This window comes from Phascolarctos cinereus, unplaced genomic scaffold (genome assembly GCF_003287225.1).
Source record: "Phascolarctos cinereus isolate Bilbo 61053 unplaced genomic scaffold, phaCin_HiC Scaffold_4;HRSCAF=312, whole genome shotgun sequence".
Classification (NCBI taxonomy): Eukaryota; Metazoa; Chordata; class Mammalia; order Diprotodontia; family Phascolarctidae; genus Phascolarctos; species Phascolarctos cinereus.
This window is the reverse complement of record NW_027555847.1, coordinates 52,690,978-52,715,193: the sequence shown is the minus strand read 5'-3', so window position 1 is coordinate 52,715,193 and position 24,216 is coordinate 52,690,978. Positions and strand designations below refer to the sequence as shown.

Sequence of the window (24,216 nt, the reverse complement as noted above, 5' to 3'; positions counted from 1 at the left end):
ACAGGATCATAGAATCAGAGGTAGAAGGCACCTGAGAGACCATCTCATCCAACCATGTATTTTATAGACCAGGAGACTAAGGTTTAAGGTTATACAGGTAGCAAGTGACAGAGGCAGAATTTGCACCCAGGTCCTCTGACTCTAAAACCAGTGGCCTTTCCATTGTACCATATTGCCTTTGGTGGCCTCCATTGCTTACAAGCTACACTCCTTAACTATTTTCCTAGGCTATCCGAAATCTGTCCCCAGCGTAGCTAGCCAATCTTACCACCTACTCTTCTTCAACACCAACTTCCTCCTGATGAAGTCATGCCCCTCACCACTCCACAGGCATGTTTGGCTCATTGCCATCTGCGTGACTTTACTCTGTGCCCCCTCCATTCCGTCTGACCAAATCCCACCCAACCTTCAAGGTTCAGCTCCAGTCCCACTTGTACAGAAAGTCTTGAGCAGCCACTCCAGCCCACACTTGTGTCTCCATTTCTGAAATTTGATACCACTTATAGTCAGTACCACTTGTTTTCCCTACAATTAATCTTCTGTCTCATGTTGTGATATTTCCATCTACTTGTCTCACCTCTCCAATAAGATCTACTTTTTTTGGGGGGTGGGGGGCAATTGGGATTAAGTGACTTGCCCAGGGTCATACAGCTAGTAAGTGTCAAGTGTTTGGTCTGAGGCCACATTTGAACTCAGGTCCTCCTGACTTCAGGACCAGCTCTATCCACTGAGCCACCTAGCTGCCCCAAGATCTACTTTTAAAACGTCCTATTTTAATGAACTTAATCATCAATAGACACAAACATTTCAATGTTAGAAGAACAACAACAACAAAAAAAGACTGTGTACTAAACCATGAACTATTATGTATAGCTTGTTTTTTAAAATTGTGTATAAAACTTAGCAAGGTTGTAACAAAATTGCCCTGCTTGTGCCAAAAAGACCTTTAGATCCTTGACAGCAAGACCACGGCTTTTGATTTTTTTGGGATCCTCCTAAGCAAAGTCTGATCACTCATTGGATTCTTGCAGAATTTAATTAAAGCACAAAGTATTAGGATACACAGGTAGTTCACAGCAAAGGCAAGACAAGAACCCAGAACTCGACTCTGTTCTTTTAACTCTATGCCCAAGGACTTATTACAATACACTACACAATGGAATGTGATTTTTCAAGTACACAAAGGTCTTCTTTCTGAGAGGCTGCCCTTCCAAATGTTCCTCAAGATTACTGAGTCCAACACAAGGGCAAAATGTTGCACATATGGCCACTATTATCTCTTGTTTCTGCTTAACTAGGGAGGATTCAATTCCAGGAAACAGAACTGGAAGGGAGGAGTATATCTTGGAATGACTACAATATAAAAACCAAAGATGCAAATAAAACTTTTTTTTAACTCAGTAACTCCATTTCCAACTAGATCAATGATTAAATGCTGGTGTGGGCCCATTCTTGTCCTAGACGCTGTTGGGGATGCAGAGAAATACAAGGTATGGTTCAGGCCCTCAGGAAGCATTTTGGAGTAGTGGACAGTGACTGGACTTGAAGTCAGAAAGACCCAGGTCCTCCTCTGATACTTTTTAACTTGTGTTACTTAAGGCAAGTCACTTAACTTCCACGAGCTTCAATTTCCTCACCTGTGAAATGGAAATAATAATACCTGTAGTATCTACTGCGAAGGACCTAGGTGTCATAGTACATAGAGGCTGGGCCTGAAGTCAAGAAGACCTGAGTTCAAATGTGACCTCAGAAACTGACTAGCTATGTGAACCTAGGCAAGTCATTTACCCTCTATCTGCCTCAATTTCCTCATCTGTAAAATGGGAATAATCACAGCACCTACTTCCCAGGGTTTTTGTGAGTATCAAATGAGATAACATATTTAAAGCATTTTACATAAATATTGGCCATTGTTGTTAATAAACTAGATGGTCCCTGGACAAGTCCTTTCTAGCTCCTGTGAACCTCCTGGTTGGAGAGAAGAACCACTCAGGGGTCACTTCTTGAGAATGCTAGTCTGTTCATTATTGGAATTAATCAGACAAATTGTTCCGCCAACTAAGAATGGCCACCCATTAGTATCCATAGAATTGAGAAAGAGCTATCAGTCTTGTTGATCATTCCCTTGTCATGCCCCATTCTTTCCACTCAGGGAAGAATCTATGACTTATTAAGTTGCCTCAGGCACATAGAGGTGAAGTAATTTTCTCCATCTCAAAGCTAATAAATGTCAGAGGTAAAATGTGAATGCAATTCTTTGTGATGCCAAGCCTGGCACTCTACCCATTCTGCCATATTACAAGGCAGGCAAAGGAAAGACACTTAGAGACCATCCCTGCAAAGAATGGAAAACTTACTATTCCACAGCTAAAGATGTCAACTCTTTCTGTGAGCTGCCCCACTCTGATGAAATCTTCTGGGACATACGCAGCCAAGGCCTGGAAAAGCTGGGTGTTCATCATGGTATAGGAGGATTTTTTATCATCAGAGGATAATTGAACCCTTGGGTGTCCAAGTTTCGGGGTGAAGTTTTTTTCCAACAGAATGTTGGAGCTATAGGAGATCAAGCAGAGGCAAAATGTTATCCTTCTGAGCTGGCCAGAAAAAGGTACTCAAAAACAAATGAGGCCAAAATTTGGAGTAGCCTGAGTTTTTTCGCTACAATGAATTTTGTTGGATTCCTTGGGTGTGGCCTCAAAGAGTCTAACCACAATGCTATCCTTATAATACTCCTACAAGGTCAATAATATCAGTATTATATTCTCCCATTTTGCTAAATAAGTTGTTGAATGTCAGAACAGGAAAGAACCTTGGAGATCATCTAATCTAATCAGAAGATGAGGATAAAGGAGACAAAGGGTCTTGCTCACAGCTCAGTCTGTGGGAGGCAGTACGATATCATGAAAATATCAGTAGACGTGAAATCAAAGAACATAAGTTCTAGTCAAGACTTTGCTATTTATTTATTACCTGAGTGAACTGGGCAAGTTTCTTTCCCCTACCTAAGCCTCAATTTTCTCATCTGCTAAATGAAAGGGATTAGATTAGAAGAATACTTGGGTCCCTTCCAACTCTAATTCCTTTTATCCTATAAGAGGAAAAGGGGATAAGGGCATCAAGAGCCATAACTAGGACAAGGCAACTGGGGCTTTATTCCAGGGCACTGGCATGTGAGAGGCAAACTTCCTTCCTCTTCCTGTAAACCCTCCAGTCCTCCAGAAATTGCTGCCATGTCTTGAAAAACTCTACCAGCCTATGGACCCTGTTCCCTTGGCTGGCTTGTAACCAGGGTACTCCTTTCCCTTGGCCTGCCTTTCCCCCAACACTTATTGGGATGCTGGTGGGATACTCTGAAGGATAGAACATGGGCTCTCACAAGGCAAGTGCACCCACAGCGTGATTTTCCTCTAGTCCGTTGCCTCCCTCCCCAAAACTGCTTTTGTCCTGAATGAAAGGATTCTAAGTTAGGGCTCTAAGGAAACCGAACTCAGCAACAGTCACTTGTGTCCTGTTCTCACCTTTTGATATTGCCATGAATAATCTTGAGACCATGTAAGTATTCTGTGGCTCCGAGAAAACCTAAGGAAATGCTAATCCGCTGTTCCCAGGTCAGGGGATCAGTACTGTCCTAAAGGAAGAAGAGGAAAAGAATGAGTTACTTCTGGGCTGTTAGCTTTAACTTGAAAGTAAATTTTATGTTTAATTCATGGCATACAATAAGCATTTCCATAACACAACACAATAGAAAAGATGATTGCACATGAAACCATAAATCCATTATGCACAACTTGCTATTCCTTTCAAATATGCAACAAAATGGTCATATAAATTTCTTCCGTCCGCCCCCCCACCCTAGAGATGGCTACCATTAGACGCAAATAGGGGTGTGTGTGTGTGTGTGTGTGTGTAAAATTATTCTGTACATATTTCTATTTATCAGTTCTTTCTCTGGGTGCAGATAGTGTCTTTCTTCATATATCCTTTATAGTTCATTTGGGTATTCATAATAGTGAAAATGACTTATTTGAGGAAAGTAAAGTCCGAATCCTAGCAATCCTAACTCCTTTCTTTAGTGCCCCTCAGAGCATCAGGGGCAGCTAGACGGTACAGTGGATAGACTGCTGAGCCTGGGGTCAACACTTGAATTCAAATCCACCCTCAGGTACCTCCTAGCTGTGTGACCCTGGGCAAAACACTTAACCTTTGGCTGTCTCAGTTTCCTCAACTGAAAAATAGGTATCATAAGAGCGCCTACCTTACAGGGTCGTTGTGAGAATCAAATGAGGTAATATTTATAAAAGCACTTAGCACAATATCTGGCATTTGGCAGGTGCTTTATAAATGCTTTTTCCCTTCCCTATGATCTCTGTGTTTTTTTCATTGCCATCCATGTTCATGTAGCTACAACTTTATCCTGGGGTCTTCAATTGCTATAAAGTCATGAAATTATATAGAATCCTACATTTTGTATCTCTCACACAGTAGCCACATTAATGTCTAATTAAATTTCACTTTCTTAAAACACAGAAAATGTGAATTGGAAGGGAACTTTAAAATACTGACTACCTGAGTTGAAAAGGGCCTTGAAACCTGGACTATTAGAACACAGAATGTTAGTGCTGCTAGAGATCTTGGAACACAGAACACCAGAGCTAGAAGGGGCTTTAGAAATTACCTAGCCCAAGACTTATATGAACTGATGCAAAGTGAAGTGAGCAGAACCAGGAAATCATTGTACACAGAAACAGCAACATTATAATGATGATCAACTGTGAAAGACTTAGCTATTCTCGCAATCCCATGATCCAAGGCAATTCCGATGGACTCATAAAGAAAAATGCTATCCACTTCCAGAGAAGGAACTGATGGAGTCTGAATACAGATCAAAGCATACTTCTTTTTGTTTTGCTTTCTTTATTTTTCTTGGGTTTTCCTCCTTTTGGTCTGTTTCCTTTTGCAACATGGCTAATATGGAAATGTTCTTACATGACTACATATGTATAACCTCTATCAAATTGCTTGCCTTCTCAAAGAGAGGGAAAAGGAGGGAGGGAGTTTGGATCTCAAAAAAAAATTTTAATGAACATTAAAAATGTTTCACATGTAACTGAGAAATATTTAATGAAATAAATAAAAATATATTGGAGAAAAAAAGGAAAATCATCTAGCCCAACCCCTCAATTTACAGAAGAGGCCGCAGAGGCCCAGAGAGGGGGATTTCTCTATTTCCTCCCTCCCCCGGAGAAATAATTTGCTTGAGGTCAAACAGCTGGTTAAAAGCAGAGCTGAGACAAAGAAAGACCTGGTCCAGCGTTGCCTTTCAATGCATCAGTTAACTTCAAGGGCCAGCTCAGTAAACAGATTCCTACCTTAGGTAAATGCAGATAAAAGCCAACCACAATGAATCCTATTACGAAGAAGAACTGAGTACAATAAAGTGATCCCAATTTAAGAAGTATCTGCTCTTTCCCCTCCACCGAGATAGCTCTCCTGGAGACTGAGTCATTGAATGACAGCATCTCCCGATGTTCTCACTGAAGGATGCATTCCTTCCACAATAAAGATCACACACAGCCTACCGGGGATCAATAGACAGTAATAAGAGTGAATGGAAAACATCTGCATGTTGTTGGGTGTATAATCTCTAAACACTTTCTTAAGAGGCAAAATAAAAATCAGGCAATGTACATGAAACTTCAGACTTTGCATTACAATGTGGTCCTCACTTGGCATTGGAGTCTGTCCTCCACGGAGCCGTTGGGCATGTAGGGATGTATCAGGCTGTGAAACACTTCCCCGGTACAAAAGCCAAGCAAGGGTAAGATGTTTTGATGGGAACACCTGGAAACAAACACAAATTTATGTATGAAAAATGCGAGGAGATGAGTTCTTTAATTTCCATTACAGAATGATAGAATTTCAGAAGTGGAGGGGCCCTCAGGGCCCATCTAATCCAACCTATACAGAAAAAAAAAAAAGGATTCCCACTCCACTGTGCCTAAGAAGTAGTCACCTGGGCATGCCTTGAAGACCTCAAATGATGAGAACCCACAGCCTCCCAAGGGAGGCCGTCGTTCCTCATCGGGATAGCTCTTGTCAGGAAGTTTTCCTTAAAACAAATCTAAATCTGCCTTTGATTGTTGCTGAACTCTTATCTAGTAATAGCTGACATTTATGTAGCACTTTAAGGTTTACAAAGAGCTTTATACATATCATCTCATTTTTCTCATCACAACAAACCTGGAAGGTAGGTGCTATCATTATCCCCATTTTATAGATGAGGAAACTGAGACAAATAAGTTAAGTGACCTGCTCAGGGTCACTCACATAGTAAGCATCTAAAGCCAGATTTAAACTCAGGACTTCCTGAGTCTGAGTCCAACACTCTATCTGCTCTGCCTCACTACTTAGAGCCTTTCCTAGGATTGAACCAGCTTTATGAAGTGGGTTCCCAATCTCTAGCTGTTGCCAATATGCAGAAAATCCTAAGGTCTGAAAGATCCCCTGGAAACTCATATGACCATCTTATCCTGCTACCATCCTCTGAAAATAAAAACGACATTAGATTTGACAGCATTCTAGAGTAAGAAAAATACATGAACTATAGCAGTCTGACACAGTCACCTGCTGCAATGGAAAGAGAACCAAACAGAATCAAGAGATGTGGCTTTGAGTCTCTGCTGCTAATCTGCCAAGTGACTATGAGCAAGTCATAATCTATCTCCCCCTCCCCCCAGCTGATTCACCTATAACTGAAAACTGACATTATCTTCTTAACAGGGTCAAATGAATATAAAGCACTTTGTAAACCATGATGTAATAAACAAAGGTCTGCTTTTATTAATGAGTTAGTAGCATAAGTGAACATATTTGTAAAATGTATGAATGTAAATGAACATATATGTAAAATGCTTTGCAAACCTTAAAGGACTATATGAATGCTAGCCATCATTTTTACTATTAAACAGGAAGCTCTAATTAATGCTATGATTTTATTACTATTAATAACAATTATATGGGGAGTAAATCACTTAATAATCATTGAGGTTGATATGGCATTTTAAGGTTTGCAAAGTATTTTACATGTGGTTATTTCATTTGAACTTCCCAATGACCGCATGATGTAAGTACTAAAAATATTATGCTCATTTGACATATGAGAAAACTCTGAGAAATGAAGGGAACTGCCCCAAGCCACATGGCCAGGACATGCCAAAGGCAGAATATGAACACGTCCTCCTGATTCTGGGCCCTGTGCTGCTGCTCCAATTGCTATTGTTTCTGAGGTTCCTTCCAGCCCTAAAATTCTGTCTTAATGGTGAATTCACTCTCAGCATGGCATCAGTACAGCCCAGTTTTATTCCTAATCTGTTGTCTACTTTCAAAAAAGTTACTGTGATATCACTGTTACAAGCACAGTAAGTTACTGGGCTTTCCTATGCCTTGGTCTTTCTCTCTCTACAAGTTACTATATAAAATAAAAATTTGGGTGAATAGTTTTAAAATCCTCAGATGAAAAGTCTAAAATTACATTTAAGTACCATTCAAATTTATACGGTCTTTAATTTTTAAGATTAATTTTTTAAATCTATTATAATTACATTATAACAACATTTACCAATGGAGGACTGTAAAACTTATCGAATATTTTTTGGAGTATTTGGATCGAATGATTTGGCAGCATGATACCATGAAACAGAGCATAGGATTTGGATTCAAGAGAACTGGGTTCCAGTCCTATGGACAAACCACTTTCCCTTCTAATACTCAGTTCCTCATTTGTAAGATAAAGGGGTCAGATAAGATGATATCTATACTTGTCTCCTTCTCTATGACTCTAATGTGGATATGCAATTTTAATTGAAGGTATTTCCAACCAGACACTTACCTAAGACAAATCTGGACTTCCATGTGGAAGAAACTCTCAATGGATATGTCTCTTGGGCACTTGGTCTGTTGAAAACAAATTTATGTGAAAATATTTTAAAAGCAGTCTTCACCACATGTACCTCCAGTGTTTAACACCTTCTTGCCCACCCCTCCGGGCTTCAGCACTGCCCTGTGTAGCAATCAGGTAGACAAATACTTGCCCTTTGAAGCTTCTTAAAGGCATACAACATGTTGTGTCGTTGCCCTTTATAGATATCAGCAAAACTCCCTTCGCTGATTTTGTTATCTTGGCTAAATCCATTGGTGGCCTTGATCACCTCCATTTCTGTCCAGTAAAGGTTCTCACCAATTAGACTCACAAGTGGTTTTTGTTGAGGAATGTAGATGCAGAAATTCTGTGAACCCAAAGTGAAGAGATAAGCAGATCATAAAACCTTGTTCTTCATAGGAGGAGGGTGAAGCACCCTAAACACTGTCACCTCATGGTATTCTTAGAGCTTAAATGAAGAATCAGCTATATGATATAGGTTATACATGTGCTATCATGTAACACAAATCTCCATATTAGTCACAGTTGTAAAAGAAGAAATAGATCAAAAGGGAAAAAAAACACAAAAAAAGAATAAAGTGAAAAAAAAAGAACCAGTTATGATAACGTTCTTAAGGGCAGCTATGTGGTGCAGTGAATAGAGTGTCAGGCCTTAAGTCAGGAAGACCCATCTTCCTGGCCTCAGATACTCACTAGCTGTGTGAACCTGGGCAAGTCACTTAATCCTGTTTGCCTCAGTTTCCTCATCTGGAAAATGAGTTGGAGAAAGAAATGGCAAACCCTTCTAGTATCTTGGCCAAGAAAAACCCAAATGGAGTCATGAAGAGTTGGACATAACTGAAACAACTGAAAAATGGGCTTTTATCTGGGTATCAAAGCAGGTCCTGTAGAGGCCTCCATTTGGTTCACCTTAATTTGGTGATATACTTACAAATACTCAAAACTGACTTCTTTTAGAAAAGATTCTATGACTCAGACTTCTCACTTCAAGCCAGGCCGAGTGAGGTTTTTCAAGAATAATATTTCAGGTGAGGAGAAACAACAAATGACATTAGCTGTAAAAACTGCTACCTAGAGATTTTAGTGGCAACAGATGGAATTTTACCTTCGTATCTAATGAAGTAGAAGGATTTGTTTTTAAGGAACGATAGAGGTCCTCTTCAGTGAAAGGCAGATGTAGGGCTTGGTTTGTGGATCCACTTGGACATGGCCCTGAAATGGAAAATGCATGAAATATGACTGCATCAATCACACATGTTTATTCCTATCAGCCTACATGGAATTGGATTTGTCAAGGGGAAAACATTCTATCCTATGCCCCATTCAGTGGCCAATAGGATTTTAAGACTTATTCTAGGTCCAACTAGCTCTTATCTATTCCCTCCATCCCGAGCTACTTTACTGAATTTGTTCTCTCAAAGGTCCCTAATGACTCCTAATGACAAAATCCAATAGTCTTTTCTCAATCTTAATCCTCCTTGACTTTTGTTTTTTTTTTGAAACTTCTGACACTATAGAATTCTCCCTTGCCTTCCATGATACTGCACTTTTCTGGTTCTCTTCCTTCCTCTCTGACTTTTATTTGTAAGCTCCCTTTCCTGCTCCAGATTACTATATGTAAGTGATTCTCAAGGTTCTCTTTTCAGGTTTGTTTGTTTTTCTCAATACACTATGTTTTGGCCGTCTCAACCACTCCCCATGGCTTTGGGTGACCCCCACATCTATACCTCCAACCCCAACTTCTAGCCTGAACTTTAGCCCTTCATGTCCACTTACACATTGAACATTTCCAGTTGGATGACTTGCCAAAACCTCAAAACATCTAAGGCTGATGATCACATCATCTGCCTCACAAAAAACACGTTCTTCCTCCAGCCTTTCCTGAGATCATTAATAGCACCATCACTTTCCCAGTTATTCAAGTTCAAAACCTTGCATCTCCAACTCCTCCCAATCATCCATTGCATCTTACCAGTTGGCAAATATTGCCCATTCTATCTCTGAAAATTTTCTGATATTGGTCTCTTCCTTTTGACTCTCCTGTCATCACCTTGGTAGGGGCCCTCTGACTCTAAATTGAGTTATTTTAATAACCTCCTAACTGGTATCCCTATGTCTGATCCCTCCCCTCTCTTATCTAGTCTACATGTGGCTTCCAAAACCATCTCCACAATGTACAATTCTCATCATTCTACAGATCAAAAAACATCACTGGCTCCCCATGGCCTACTGGGCAAAGCCCAAACTTGGTAGCATAGTATTTAACGCTCCAGCCTACCTTCCCTGACTTATCTCTCAGTATTTTCCTTGACATACTCAACAATCCAGTTCACTGGGGGTAGACCACTCCCCACCCTTTGAATGTGCCCTCACATTTCCTAACTCTGTGTCTTTATTTATGTCATTCTCTTTTCCTAGAATGCCTTTGCCTTCTTTCACTAACTGTTGAAACTCTGTCGACACTTCAAGGGCAAGCTCAAATACCATCTGTGCCTATCTCCAGATTCCTCTCCCCCTAATCAGAAGTCACTATTATTCACGTTTTCCAAACAAAATAAAACTAAAAGATAATGGAACCAGCAAACTCTAGACTTGTGAGCTTGAAGTCTATTCCTGGCAAAATTCTAGAAACTATTATTAAAGTGAACCACTCAGAAAGGAAATGGAAATTTTTTAAATTATGGTTTCTACAAGGCAGGTCTTGCTAACCCTTTCCCTGCCAGGATTACTAAGCTGGTAAATCAGGGGAATGCTACAGATATATCTTACAAGCCACAGAATGCTAGGAACATTGTTTACATTTTAGCCAAGCATTTGATAAAGAATTTCATGCTATTCTTGTGAAAAAGATGAAGCTATGTGGGCTAGACAATAGTACAATTAGACAGATTCAGAAATGGTTGACTGTCTGAATTCAAGGAGTAATCAATGGTTAATGGTTCTATGCCACTATGGAAGGAAGTCTGCAGTGGAGTGACCCAGATATCTGTCCTTGTCCTTGTGCTATTTGTCATTTACATCAATGATTTTTTTTAAGTGAGGCAATTGGGGTTAAGTGACTTGCCCAGAGTCACACAGCTAGTGAGTGTTATGTGTCTGAGGTCAGTTTTGAACTCTGGTCCTCCTGACTGCAGGGCCAGTGCTCTATGTACTGCACCACCTAGCTGCCCCCAGTGATTTGTTTAAACATATACACGAGAATCAAACAAGATAAAGCATGTGAAGTGTGTTGCAGACCTTAAGTGTGACGCCTCACAAATTCCATCTTACTAGATTTGGCCCAGTTCTCTAGGCTTTCAAAGTAATTTTGGATCCTGACGCCAGCCCTGGTGTGTAAGCTATCCCTCCTAGCTTCATCCATCTGCAAATATGACCAGGCGACTGTCTATATGTTTAATTAAGTCGCTGATACAAATGTTAACACTACCCAGGGTGTCAAGTACACATAAACAGGAATGAGACTGATGGTAATAATAATGATGGCTACTCTTTTCTTTCTTTTATGTCAAGGTTACTAAATTAGTAAATCAGGGAAATGTTATAGATATAATTTACCTAGATATTTAGCAAAAATTTCACAGGTACAGACCCCACTAGGGAACTCCACTGCAGAATTCCTTCCAAGACAACATGGCTAGCACTTATATAGGGCTTTCAGGTTTGCGAAGTGCTTTACAAATTACAAATTATTTTGGTCCTCACAACAACCCTATGAGGTAACACTACTGTTTCACCCATTTTGCAGATGAGGAAACTGAAGCAGATAGAGGTTAAATGATTTGCCCAGGGTCACACAGCTAATAAATCTGAGACTGGATTTGAACTTAGGGACTGTCTTGACTCCAGGGCCAGGGCTCTATCCACTGTTCCACTGAGCTGCCATAGAACCATTAACAACTCCCCACAAGAATATTAGTTCAGTTGTTGGATCATTTTTTTTCAGTCATGTCTGGCTCTTCATGACTCCATTTGGGATTTTTTTTTCTTTTTTGGGTAGGCAATAGGGTTAAGTGACTTGCCCAAGGTCACACAGCTAGTAAGTGTCAAGTGTCTGAGGCTGGATTTGAACTCATGTCCTCCTGGCCAGTGCTCTATCTACTGCACCACCTAGCTGCCCCGATTTGGGATTTTCTTGACAAAAATACTAGAGTGGTTTGCCATTTCCTTCTCCAGCTCATTTTTAACGGTTGAGGCAACTGAAGAAAACAGAGTTAAGGGACTTGCCCAGGGTCACACAGCTAGTTAGTGTCTGAGACCAGATTTGAACTCAGCAAGATGAGTCTTCCTGACTCCAGGCCCAGCATTCTATTCACTGTGCCACCTAGCCTCCCAACAAGAATATCATATGTTTGATTCTTTGCTAAACATATAGGTAAACTATATTTGTAGCGTTCCCCTGATTTACTAATTTAGTAACCTTGACAGAAAAGAAAGAAAAAATTAGCCCTTACTATAATTACCATCAACCTCATTCCTATTTGTGGGTAAGGCAGAGGACCTGGCCCGGTGCTTTACAGAGGATATTCTTAGTAACTATGAAACGCATGGCTGAATGCAGAGCTGACCTTTTCCAGGCTGATTCCACACCCTAGAAAACTTGCTTTTGTCCTGGGTCACCACATACTGTTCCTGGAAGTACCTGAGTTAGAGAAGGGAGTCAATTCTGAGGATTTCATAGGGCCTTGTTCTTGGATTTCCTCTGGTTTTCTTGCTGAAGATAGAGGGGACCTCCCAGGGCCCAGAGAGTCAGGAAGAACATGAGAAGCACTAGCAATTTCAGGATTTGCACCCCCTAGAAAGAGGAGAAAATGAGAAGAGGGTTTTCATTATGTCAGTGAACAGGAGCTAGATGATATAGAGAAAAGTCTGCCCTCATTAAGACCCAGGAGACAGTTGTAATTCCATCTCTGCCACTAACTCCCTCTGTTAGTGAGTCACCACCTATCTTGGACTCAGTCTCCTCATCCAAAAATGAGGAAGTTGAACTAGGCGTAGGGGGTGGGGAACCCGCGGCCTCCAGGTCACACGTGGCCTTTTAGGTCCGTGGGTGCAGCCTTTCGACTGAGTCCAGGTTTTACTGAACAAATCCTTTTATTAAAGAGATTTGTTCTGTGAAGTTTGAATTCAGTCAAAGGGCCACACGTGAGGACCTAGAGAGCCACAAGTGGCTTCAAGACCCCAGGTTCCCCACCCCTGAAGAGGGTCTCCAAAGTATCTTTACTTCAACATGTTACGGATCTCTGATTTTGAAAAGTGCTTTTGATAAGCACTTAGCAAACTCTGAAGTGCTATATGTTATTACCGTATATTATGTTAAACCACTATTATTACATATTATTATATTCTACATAATATATGAAAGTATTATTGTTATTTTGTTGTGGGAACTCCACTGAGGCAGGAATCCATTGATAAGGTCTAGTTCTGAAGGGCTGCCACCTCAGGCTCAGAGAGGCTCATACAGATAGTAAGTGAGGGGTTGGGCGGGGAGTGGGGGATTGAGCCTCAGGCTCCCTGGCTCAGAGCCCAACACTCTGTCCCCTCTTGGCACACTGGCTCTCAAGGTCCCTTTAACGACATCTGATTCCCATGCACTACTCACCCAATGCTATAGAACATGATTAAATTTCCAGAAAGAAGCACACATTACGATTGTAGTAGCTCTCATTCCAGAAAGCAGCTTAACCTTCTAGTAAAAAGAACATGGAACTAGGAGTCAGAAGACCTTGATTCTAGTCTGAAGTCGGCCCTGGGTATTGGGGGCTACGTGGCTTTGGATAAATCACTTTGCCCCTCTGGATCTCAATAGCTTTAGCTTTAAAAAAAAATGAATTAGGGGCAGCTAGGTGGCACAGTGGACAGAGCACCAGCCCTGGAGTCAGGAGGACCTGAGTTCAAATTCGGCCTCAGACACATAACACTCACTAGCTGCGTGACTGTGGGCAAGTCACTTAACCCTAATTGCCTCACAAAAAAAAAAAAAACAAATGAAGTAAACTGTTGTATTAGATATTCTCTAAGATATCCTTCCAGTTCTAAAGTCTTAGAAACGCATCTACCGCCATTTTTACAGATGGAGTAAATGGATAGCAAGGAAGAATTCCAGAGTCCTAACTAACTGTTGTCTTTACTGAGAAGGAAAATTTACCCTTCACTCTTCCGTGAAATTTCTGTCTTCATCCATTCAATAAACACTTATTAAGCACCTACCATGTACAAAGTAGTGTACCAGACACTGGGGAAGAAGGAGTGGAAGGTGTTTTAAGTTAGTGAAGAATCTCAATCCTAGACAATTTCAAAAACTTTTTGCTGTTGTTCTGAGTCGTTTAAGTTTTGTCTGACTCTTTGTTACCCCTGTTTCCTTCTCCAGCTCATTTTACAGATGAGGAAACTGAGGCAAACAGGGTAAGTGACTTGCCCAGGGTCATACAGCTAGTACGTGTCTAAAGCCAGATTTTAACTCAGGAAGAGGAGTTTCCCTGACTTTATCTACTGTGGTTATTTTCAAATACAAATGATAACTGGGTCCTGAGCTGGTCATTTAATTTCTTGGTATCCCCAGGATACTATCTAAGACTAGAAGTTGGAAAGAAAGTGCCAGCATTCACTGATGAAGGGAATTCCTCACAGGGAGCTCCATCCACTGAAGTAATCACACCACACACACACACACACACACACACACACACACACACACACACACACACAGAGCAGTGACTGGAATAAGACAGCTAGCCCAAGTAAACGCTTCCTGGCAGACAGGGATCCTTAGGGAGCCTGCTTTAATGAAAAGACCAAGAAGGATTTAGTCGATCATCAACTTTTAGAAACGAAAGGGATTTCACAGAGCAGAAAACTCCCAAGCACTAGAAGCCAGGCCTCCTTGCTGCCTGTCCCTGAGCTGGACAAGCCCATGTGTGGGCTTCTGAGGGAAAGCTTCTGGGTCAAACTGCACATCTGGCTACTTCAGTTAGAGCAAATAGTGCAAATGAGGTCACAGCGTTGTTGGCTTGAACCCTTGAGTTGGGGGTTTTATGAGAACTGAATTCCCACTCAAAGACCCAGCATGAGTCAGTACCGGGGATGGGAAGAGAAATCCTTCTCAACTTGGTATGTCCCTCATTGGAGGCTTTGAGGAATTGTGGGAAAACCACTGGACTCAGAATCCACAGCCACTTGTTTCAGTCCTGGCTCTGACACACACTGCCAGCGTCACCCCAAGCTGGTCACATCTCACCTCTTTGAGACTACTTGCTCGTTTCAAAATGGGAATAATCATACTTGCAGTACCCTGCTCCCCACAGAAGGGAGGGAAAACACTTTATAACTTTAAAGCACCATCCATCAACATTTATTAAATACCCACTATATGCCAGGCCCCGGGGATAAAAGGATGAGAGGGCAGGCCCTGCCCTCCTGGAACAATTAGAATATAAATTCTAATGGGGGAAACAACAGGTTGGCATGTAAGTATATTCAGAAAATATCTAAAGTAAACAATAAAGTTAGAAGGCGGTGCCTGAGCTGCATTCTGAAGAAGGCCAGGGATTCCAAGAGGAAAGAAGAGAGAATTCCAGGCATGGGGCACAGCCAGGGCAAACGCACGGGGTGCACTGTGAAATTTGTTCTAAATATCTGATGTACATTTGCCTCGTGCTTCATCATTTTCAAAGCACTTTTCTCACAATTCTGTGACATAAGTACTGCAAATATTGTCACCTCCACATTACAGACGAGGAAACTAAGGCTGAGTGAAGTGACTAGCCCAAGGTCACATATGTAGCTAGTAAATGGCAGAGCCTGGATCCAATTTAGGCCTTCTGCCTCCAAGGATGGACTCTTTCCTACACTGCTACCTTTCCCTCTCCTGCCTTGAAGTTATAGGACCTTGGGCAATGCAATTAATATCAGTGTGGGTCTCAGTATCCTCATCTGTAAAATGGGAAGAATAGTAATACCTGAAGTACTCACTTCACAGGTTTGTCATAAGACTCACATGAGAAGTTTAGTATGTAAAGTACTTTGTACTTGTACACATATGCATGTGTATGCGTGCATGAAATACATATGACTACTAAAGTATTCATGTGTAAAGTATTTTGTACTTATACGCATGTATGTATGTGAAATACATATGAGTACTAAGGTATTTGTGTATAAAGTACTTTGTACATACATGTATGTGTGTATGTGTGCATAAAATACATATGAGTACTAATGTATTCATGTGTAAAGTACTTTGTACTTATACACGTGCATGTGTGTATGTGTGAAATACATATCAGTACTAAGGTATTTTTGTGTAAAGTACTTTGTACTCATACACATGTATGCATGTGTGAAATATATATGAGTACTAAGGTATTTGTGCATAAAGTACTTTGTACTTATACACCTGTATGCATGCGTATGTGTGAATGAAATACATATGAGTACTAAAGTATTTGTGTATAAAGTACTTTGTACATACATGTATGCATGTGTATGTGTGCATGAAATACATGAGTACTAATGTATTCATGTGTAAAGTACTTTGTACTTTGTACTTTGCACATGAAATACATGAGTACTAATGTATTCATGTGTAAAGTACTTTGTACTTATACACATGCATGTGTGTATGTGTGAAATACATATCAGTACTAAGGTATTTTTGTGTAAAGTACTTTGTACTCATACACATGTATGCATGTGTGAAATATATATGAGTACTAAGGTATTTGTGCGTAAAGTACTTTGTACTTATACACCTGCATGCATGCGTATGTGTGAATAAAATACATATGAGTACTCAAGTATTCACGTGTAAAGTACTTTGTACTTATATACGTGCACGCGCGCACACGTGTGTGTGAGATTCAGAAATTCACTAAGGTATTCATGTGTCAAGTACTTTACAAACTATAAAAAGTGATACCTGCATATCAGTTCTTGTTAGCTGAGTGTTTGTGGTCTGTGAGTGAATTCTGTGTGACAGTAACTTTATATTAATCCTGTGTGTGTCATTGTGTCTGCGTGCATCTGGGGTGTCTGTGCCCAAGTCTGTGTGTGTCTGCCTGTGTTTCTGTACTGGACGTGTTCTGGATATCGCTGTGTATCTGCCTATTTGTCTATACTTGCGTGTGGTGTGCATATGGATAGGGTGTGTGGGCTGTGTACTCCTGGCCATCTCTCTTTGGCTCCCCGTGGGTTCTATTGTTCACTCTAGGGCCCAGTGGATATGTCATAAAAGAATCAATCCAAGATTGACAATGACCAGAATAACTAGGTGTTGGGTAGAAAGGATTGGAGAGTGAGAAGCTCAAAAGTTCAAAGCTTCCCTCCCAGTCTTTTCCTTGCAGAATAGGCTTTGGAAATTCCCTGAGATAACCTGCCCAGCCCAATACCTCTCTTTCCTACTGCCGACAAAGGACAAACAAAATGACATCAGGTTTACTTCCAGTGGTGACTCATGGTTCTGTTAAACCAAAAGAACCCCACCCCAGAACAATGGGTCCAAAGTACCTCTGTGGGTCCAAAGCCCCTATCTGTCTCACCCTGGGATAAGACTGGTTCCAACTCTAAGTTCTCAGCAGTCACAAATCCTGGCTCTGCCTGTGCAATAGGCCTTGGCAAGAGAAGGTCAGGCCAAGTAGAATATCGGCCATTAACTGTATCAGAGGGGCAGCTAGATGGCGCAGTGAAGAGAGAACCAGCCCTGGAGTCAGGAGGACCTGAGTTCAAATGTGACCTCAGACACTTGACACTCACTGGCTGTGTGACCCTGGGCAAGTCACTTAACCCCAATTGCCTCACCAAAAAAAAAAAAATTGTATTAGAGACCAAGGTTAAATTGTTGATAGATTCGGCTAGCATCAGCCACCTTCAGGACGGTATTATTCTTTTTACTACATTCATTTGATTCCCACAACAACTCTGTGAGTCCAATAATGCAAATAATATTGTCCCCACTTTGCAAAAAAAAGAAACAGAGACTGAGAGAAGCTACAGTCATTTATCTGTAAAGTATTTGGCATAGTAACTGACACATAGTAGGTGTTGTATAAATGTTACCTGTTATTATTATTATAATTGCTCAATACACAGCTAGTCAGTAAAAGAGATAGAATTAGAACTTATAGATTCTATGTCTAATGTGCTTTTTTATCTTTTATTTTATTTTAAAATTAAGAAGGATTTATTTTTCTCTCTCTCCCACCCACATTACAACTTAAGAGAAAAAAAAGAAAAGAAAAAAAAAACAAAGCCCCTGTGAAAAAGACTCATAGTTAAGCAAAACAAATTCCCATCTTGGCCATGTTTGAAAATGACTGTCTTATTCTGCATCCTGAGTCCAACCCTCTCTGTCAGGAAGTGGGCAGCAGGCCTCCTCTCCATCCCTCTGGAACCATAGGCGGTCATTGTATTGTTCAGAGTTCTTATGTCTTTCAAAGTCGTTTGCTTTACAATGTTGGTTTTTATTGTAACAATTTTTCTCTTGGTTTGCTCACTTCATTCTGCATCAGTTCATTTAAGTCTTTTGAGATTTCTCTGAAATTATCTCTTTCTTCATTTCTCATGGCAAAATAGTATTCCATCACATTAATATGCTATAATTTCTTCACTGTTTCCCAACTTGGGCACCCCTTTAGTTTCCAGTCTTTGCCACTACAAAAAAAATGGCTGCTATAGATTTTTTTTTTACATATCCATCATTCTTCTTTTTTTTTTTTTTAACTCTTTGGGATATAAGCCTAATAGTGGTATGTTTAGGCCAAAGGGTATACATAGTTTACTGATTTTTGGGTCATGGTTCCAAATTGCTCTCCATAATGGCTGGACCAAGTTCCCAGCTCCACCAAGCATGCATGAATATGCCTATTTTTCTGCAGCCCCACCAACATTTGTCATTTTGTATATATATAACCTCCCAAATGGGGGTGAGCTAAAAAAATGAATTGGATACATGTGCAAAGACCATACTCCAAGACTAAAACTAAACACTGTCACCCAGAAAGGAGCCACTCTGAGAACTAAAGGAGCTTAGCACTTTCCCCAAGTGCTCTCTGGTGTTAAGTAAAGTCCACAAGCACTAGAATGGGTGTGGAATTCCCAGAAACTGGTCCTTAGTGTAAAACAGATCAGGCAAGTGGCCAGCTGGAATCCTTCACAAGGATGTACTGGTTGATAGAGGGTGTTTTCCCCTCCGCAGAACTACTGAGGCTAGCAGGTCTTCATGGTCAGAACTGATGACAATAACATAACAAGGACCACCCAGTATCTGTGCTCCCTCAGAAGGATTCTAGCAGGAAGGCAGTGAAGCTTTGGGAGATCTTTGAGGAGGCCAAGTCCTTGCACTTGTAACCAGAGAGCAGCAAATGGAGGGAGGGGAAGATGGAGTTCCTCTCTTCCCCCACCCCCACACTTATTAGATTATGACCTTGTGATTTTCAAAACTGTGTCTTATCTTACCTTACTTTACCCTATCTTCTTACTTATCAGTGCCCCCAGGACACCAGGGGCTGATTTAAATCAGAGAGGTATATACAGGACACACCGAGGAAAGACTATTTCAGGATTCACTGATCCCAGGAGCCCAGAACTACATCTCAGAAGACCCTCCTAAGGACACCACAAAAAGGGAAAAGGATTCTATCCAACTGGAAACTGCGAGTTCATCCTTTGCCACATGTGCTAACTAAGCTTGACTCCACATTACCACAAACCACTTACATGCTGTGTATGTACTTGTGTGAGGGCATGTCCCAGACTTTTAGGGGATGTTCTGACCATATGGTATCGGTAAATACCCTTTTCTAAAAGAGCATTAGTCTTGGATGGCTGATAATGACTAAGATATGTACATGCAGGATGGCAGCTTATGAAGGATATTACTAGAGAAACCAATTCTAGCCTCTGGAGTTACTCCTAACGCACTGAGGGAAGAAGTCATCAGTCAGCATCTGGTGACTCAACCTGCCAGTCCATTGCCATTGGGAGTTGGGAAGTAGTGATGGAGAAGGTGCTACACTTCACGTACAAGATCATTCAACCTCAGAACAACACAGTCTCTAAGAAGCTGATGAGACTGTTCCCTCCAGCTAGAATGCCTTGTCCCCTACTCCATGAATACTTGTTGAATCCTACCTGGCCTTTGAGATTCAGATCAAATGACTGCCACTCCATGGAGTCTCCCCTGACACTCTGGTCAGAAATGATCTTTCTTTCCTTGTACTCTGACATCTGGTTTAGATCTCTCCTACTTTTCCAGTCTTCATCCACCTTACTCATCCCTATGTACGCTGGAGTCCAGTGACACCAGCCGCCTTGCTGATCCTCAGACACAATACTCCACCAAGGCAGCTAGGTGGCCTGATCAATAGGGTGCTGCCCTGGGAGTCAGTAAAAACCAAGTTCAAGTCTTTTCTCAGTCACTTATTAGCTGTGTGACCCTGGGCAAGTCATTCAACTGCCATTAGTCTAAGTTTTCTCAACTGTGAAATGGGGGTAGTAATAGCAAAGTGGTTAGACTGCCCAGCCTGGAATCAGAAAGAACTGAGTTCAAATCCAGCGTCAGATACTTATTAGCTGTGTGACCCTGGGCAAATCACTGTTGACCTTAGTTCACTCATCTATAAAATGGGGATAGTAATAGCACCTATCTCCCATGGTTGTTGTGAGGATAAAATGGGATAATATCTGTAAAAAACATTCTACAAATTTCATGGAACTATATACATCCTAGCTATTGTTATATTTAAGGGCAGCCAGGTGGTTCAGTGGACAGAGCTCTGGGCGTGAAGTCAGGAAGACTCATCTTCCTGAATCCAAATCCAGTCTCAGCATTTACTAGCTGAGTGACCCTGGGCAAGTCATAACACTGTTTGCCTCAGTTTCCTCATCTGTAAAATGAGCTAGAGAAGGAAATGGAAAAACACTCCAGTATCTTTGCCAAGAAAACCCCAGATGGGGTCATGGAGAGTCAGACACAACTGAAATGACTGAACAACAACATTATTATTTTTATTTCCTTTCACTGACTTTCACTCAAGTCTGACATTCTCTCCCACCTCATCTCCACCTTTTAGTTTCCCTTGCTTCCTTGAGTCCCACCTTCTATAAAAGCCCTTCTCAATCCTCCTTAATGCTAATGCCTTCCCTTGGAGGCTTTCCCCAGTTTATCCTGTATATATCTTATTTGTACATAGTTGTTTGCATATTGTCTCCCCTGTCAGACTGTGAGCTCCTTGAGGGCAGGGACTGTCTTTTGCTTTTCGTTGTAGGGTCACTTAACCCCTCTTTGCCTCAGTTTCCTCAACTCAAAATAGGGATAATAACAGCACCTACTTCATAGAGTTGTGAAGATTAAATGTGATAATATTTATAAAGCACTTAGTACAGTGCCTGGCACACAGTAGGTGCTTAATGTTTACTGAATGATCTCTCCAATACTTTTAAATTTATATTAGTGTCCTGCGCATAGTACTTAATAAGCGTTTGTTGATTGACTGATACAGCATCCTAGTCTCTGTTTTATCATCGTTATTTGTCTGTCTTATCTGCCTACTAAACTATAAGTTCCACAAGAATAGAAGAATATCACCTTTCACTAGTACTTGGCACAGAAACTTGGAAAAGAGCCATGATTTCAACAGCATGAGCTCTTCCTCCTTCCACTGGTGAAAGTCTCAGACCTTAAACATTTCATTTACTGCTGTGGCTAAAAGAAGAAAAAAGAAAAAAATCCCCTAAAAGTCCCCAAAGCTGTTTATAGTTAACAAAGCGCTTTGTTCACAACAACCCTATGAAGGAGAGAGTTCCAATACTGTTAATGTTTTTTACAGAGGAAAGACTGAGGTTCAGGAGATGAGGGATGAGGTAACCTACCAAAGGTGGCTATTGAGTCTGAACCCAGGATTCAGACACTTGTCTCTTAACACCAAGTCCAATGTTTGTTTGTTTCTCCCCATTAATTCATGCTAGGGGGAGCTGGCTGGTGAAGTGAATAGAGCCCTGGAGTAAGGAAGAGCTGAGTTCAAATACAGCCTTTGACACTTACTAGCTATATGACCTTGGACAAGTCACTTACCCCTGTCGGCCTCAGTTTCTTCATCTGTAAAATGAGATGGAGAAGGAAATAGCAAACCACTCCAATATCAGGCCAAGAGAAACCCAAATGGAATCATGAAGAATCAGGCATTACCGAAACAACTGAAGAACAGCAATCCATGCTATCTCAAGCTCACTGAATGGTTAATGCATTGAATTGAAATAAAGAGAGGCTCAGAGAGGGAAGGGGTCTTATCTAAGATTATATACCCCAGAACCAGAAAAATAGATATATAAAAGAATGTCTGAATTACTAATATGGAGATTGGTACTATGGTATAATGGTGGACTTGAAGCCATCAGAATCAAGCCTCTCATACTTGAAATGGACTAGCTGATTTTTAAGAGACTTTTCAGTCAAAATCTAGTGAAATTACTATTTTACTCTCATTTATAATTAGCTAACAGGGAGAAAAAGTTCCCTTAGAATGAAATTTTAACCTGAGGAAGGAAATGTCTTTTCTTCCTACATCAAGGAGAAATCTGGAAACTCTTGTTAAGAGTTATGCAGTCAGAAGAGGAATTAATGACACAAACAGGAAACAGGTCTGAAATTTTCCTAAGAGGCAGCTAGCTTGATGGCCATAACCCAAATAAATCCCTTCTCAGTCATCCAGTCTAAAGCCTCTCTTGAAACTGAAACCATCTTTCTTCTCTTATGAAGTACTCAAGTTGCTGAGAGCCCTGTTTGCCTCAACTTCCTCATCTGTAAAATGAGATGGAGAAGGAAATGGCAAAACCACAGCAGTATTAGGCCAAGAAAACCCCAAATGAGGTCAGGAAAAGTCAGACATGAATGAAACAACTGAAAAACAACAATCCATGCTATCTCAAGCTGACTCAATGGTTAATGCACTGAATTGAAATAAAGGGAGGTTCAGGGAGGTAAGGGGTCTTATCTAAGATTACACAGCCCAAGAACCAGAAAAAAAAAATATATATATATATATAAAGGAATGTCTGAAGTACCAACATGGAGATTGGCACTATGGTTTAATGGTGGACTTGAAGTCATCAGAGACCTGAGTTCCAATCAAGCGTCCGATACTTGTGGGTGACGCCTCATGGGCAAATCACTTTAAGCTTTCTGGGCCTCAGATCTCTCTTCTTGAAAAGAAGACAAATAATATCTATATTATCTACTTTGAAGGATTGTTTTAAGGAACAAATAAATTTATGTTTTTAAAATGTTGTGGAGGCAGCTAGGTGGTGCAGTGGATAGAGTGCCAGCCTTGGAGTCGGGAGGACCCGAGTTCAAATCTGGCCTCAGACACACAATACTCACTAACTGTGTGACCCTGGGCAAGTTACTTAAACCCAATTGCCTCATATAAAAAAACAAACAAAAGATAAAATAAAATAAAATGAAATGTTGTGGAAATATCAGCTATTATTATCATCTTCATTTACTTTTCACAGTGAAAAAAGGGTAGCAGAATGAGCTAGTTTGGGCATCAGGGTACCTGGGTTCAAATCCCAGCTCTGCCACTTACTAGCTCTGTGACCATGTGTTGGTGGGGGGGGGGCTGACTTTCCCTCTGTGGAGGGAGTAACATTTGTAAAATGAAGGATTAGACTAGCTGATCTCTACGAGACTTTTCAGCCAGAATCTAGTGAAATGTCTCTCTCATTTTGCTCATTTATAATTAGCTAACAGGGAGAAAAAGGTCCCTTAGAATGAAATTTTACCCTCAGAAAGGAAATGTCTTTTCTCCCCACATCAAGAAGAAATCTGGAAACTCTTGTTAAGAGTTATGCAATCAGAAGAGGAATCAATGACACAAATAAGAAACAGGAAAAAAAGGTCTAAAAATTTCCTAAGAGAATTCTGGCTGCTAGCCTGTTGGCCATAACCCAAATAAATCCCTTCTGCGTCATCCAGTCAAAAGCCTCTCTTTTTTGTGGGTTTTTTTTTCGGCAGTTGGGGTTAAGTGACTTGCCCAGGGTCACACAGAAAAGCCCCTCTTGAGACCGAAACTACATTCCTTCTCTTATGAAGTACTCAAGTCATTGAACCCTGTTTGCCTCAGTTTCCTTATCTGTAAAATGAGGGGGAGAAGAAAATAGCAAACCACTCTGGTATTAAGCCAAGAAAACCTCAAATGGGGCCATGAAGAGTCAGCCGAGACTGAAAAATGACTGAACAACAAATCCAATACCTAGAACACCCCCCTCCTACTTCTGCCTCT

The 24,216-nt window shown here is 40.9% G+C and overlaps 1 protein-coding gene across 6 annotated transcripts in view; it reads right to left on the bottom strand.

Annotated features, from left to right (window-relative positions):
* Nucleotides 1–24,216, bottom strand: part of IRAK2 (interleukin 1 receptor associated kinase 2) — a 49,293-nt gene that overhangs the window by 5,729 nt on the left and 19,348 nt on the right. For 5 of the 6 annotated variants that reach the window (XM_078152192.1, XM_020981010.2, XM_020981012.2 and 2 more), the window contains 7 exons: nt 12,579–12,731; nt 9,045–9,151; nt 8,091–8,285; nt 7,889–7,953; nt 5,727–5,841; nt 3,519–3,628; nt 2,358–2,553 (listed from right to left, as the gene is read on the bottom strand). In XM_078152192.1, coding sequence (XP_078008318.1) covers nt 2,358–2,553; nt 3,519–3,628; nt 5,727–5,841; nt 7,889–7,953; nt 8,091–8,285; nt 9,045–9,151; nt 12,579–12,731 — 941 coding nt within the window. The remainder of the gene's footprint in view (nt 1–2,357; nt 2,554–3,518; nt 3,629–5,726; nt 5,842–7,888; nt 7,954–8,090; nt 8,286–9,044; nt 9,152–12,578; nt 12,732–24,216) is intronic. The other variant, XM_020981014.2, reaches the window with a different exon arrangement.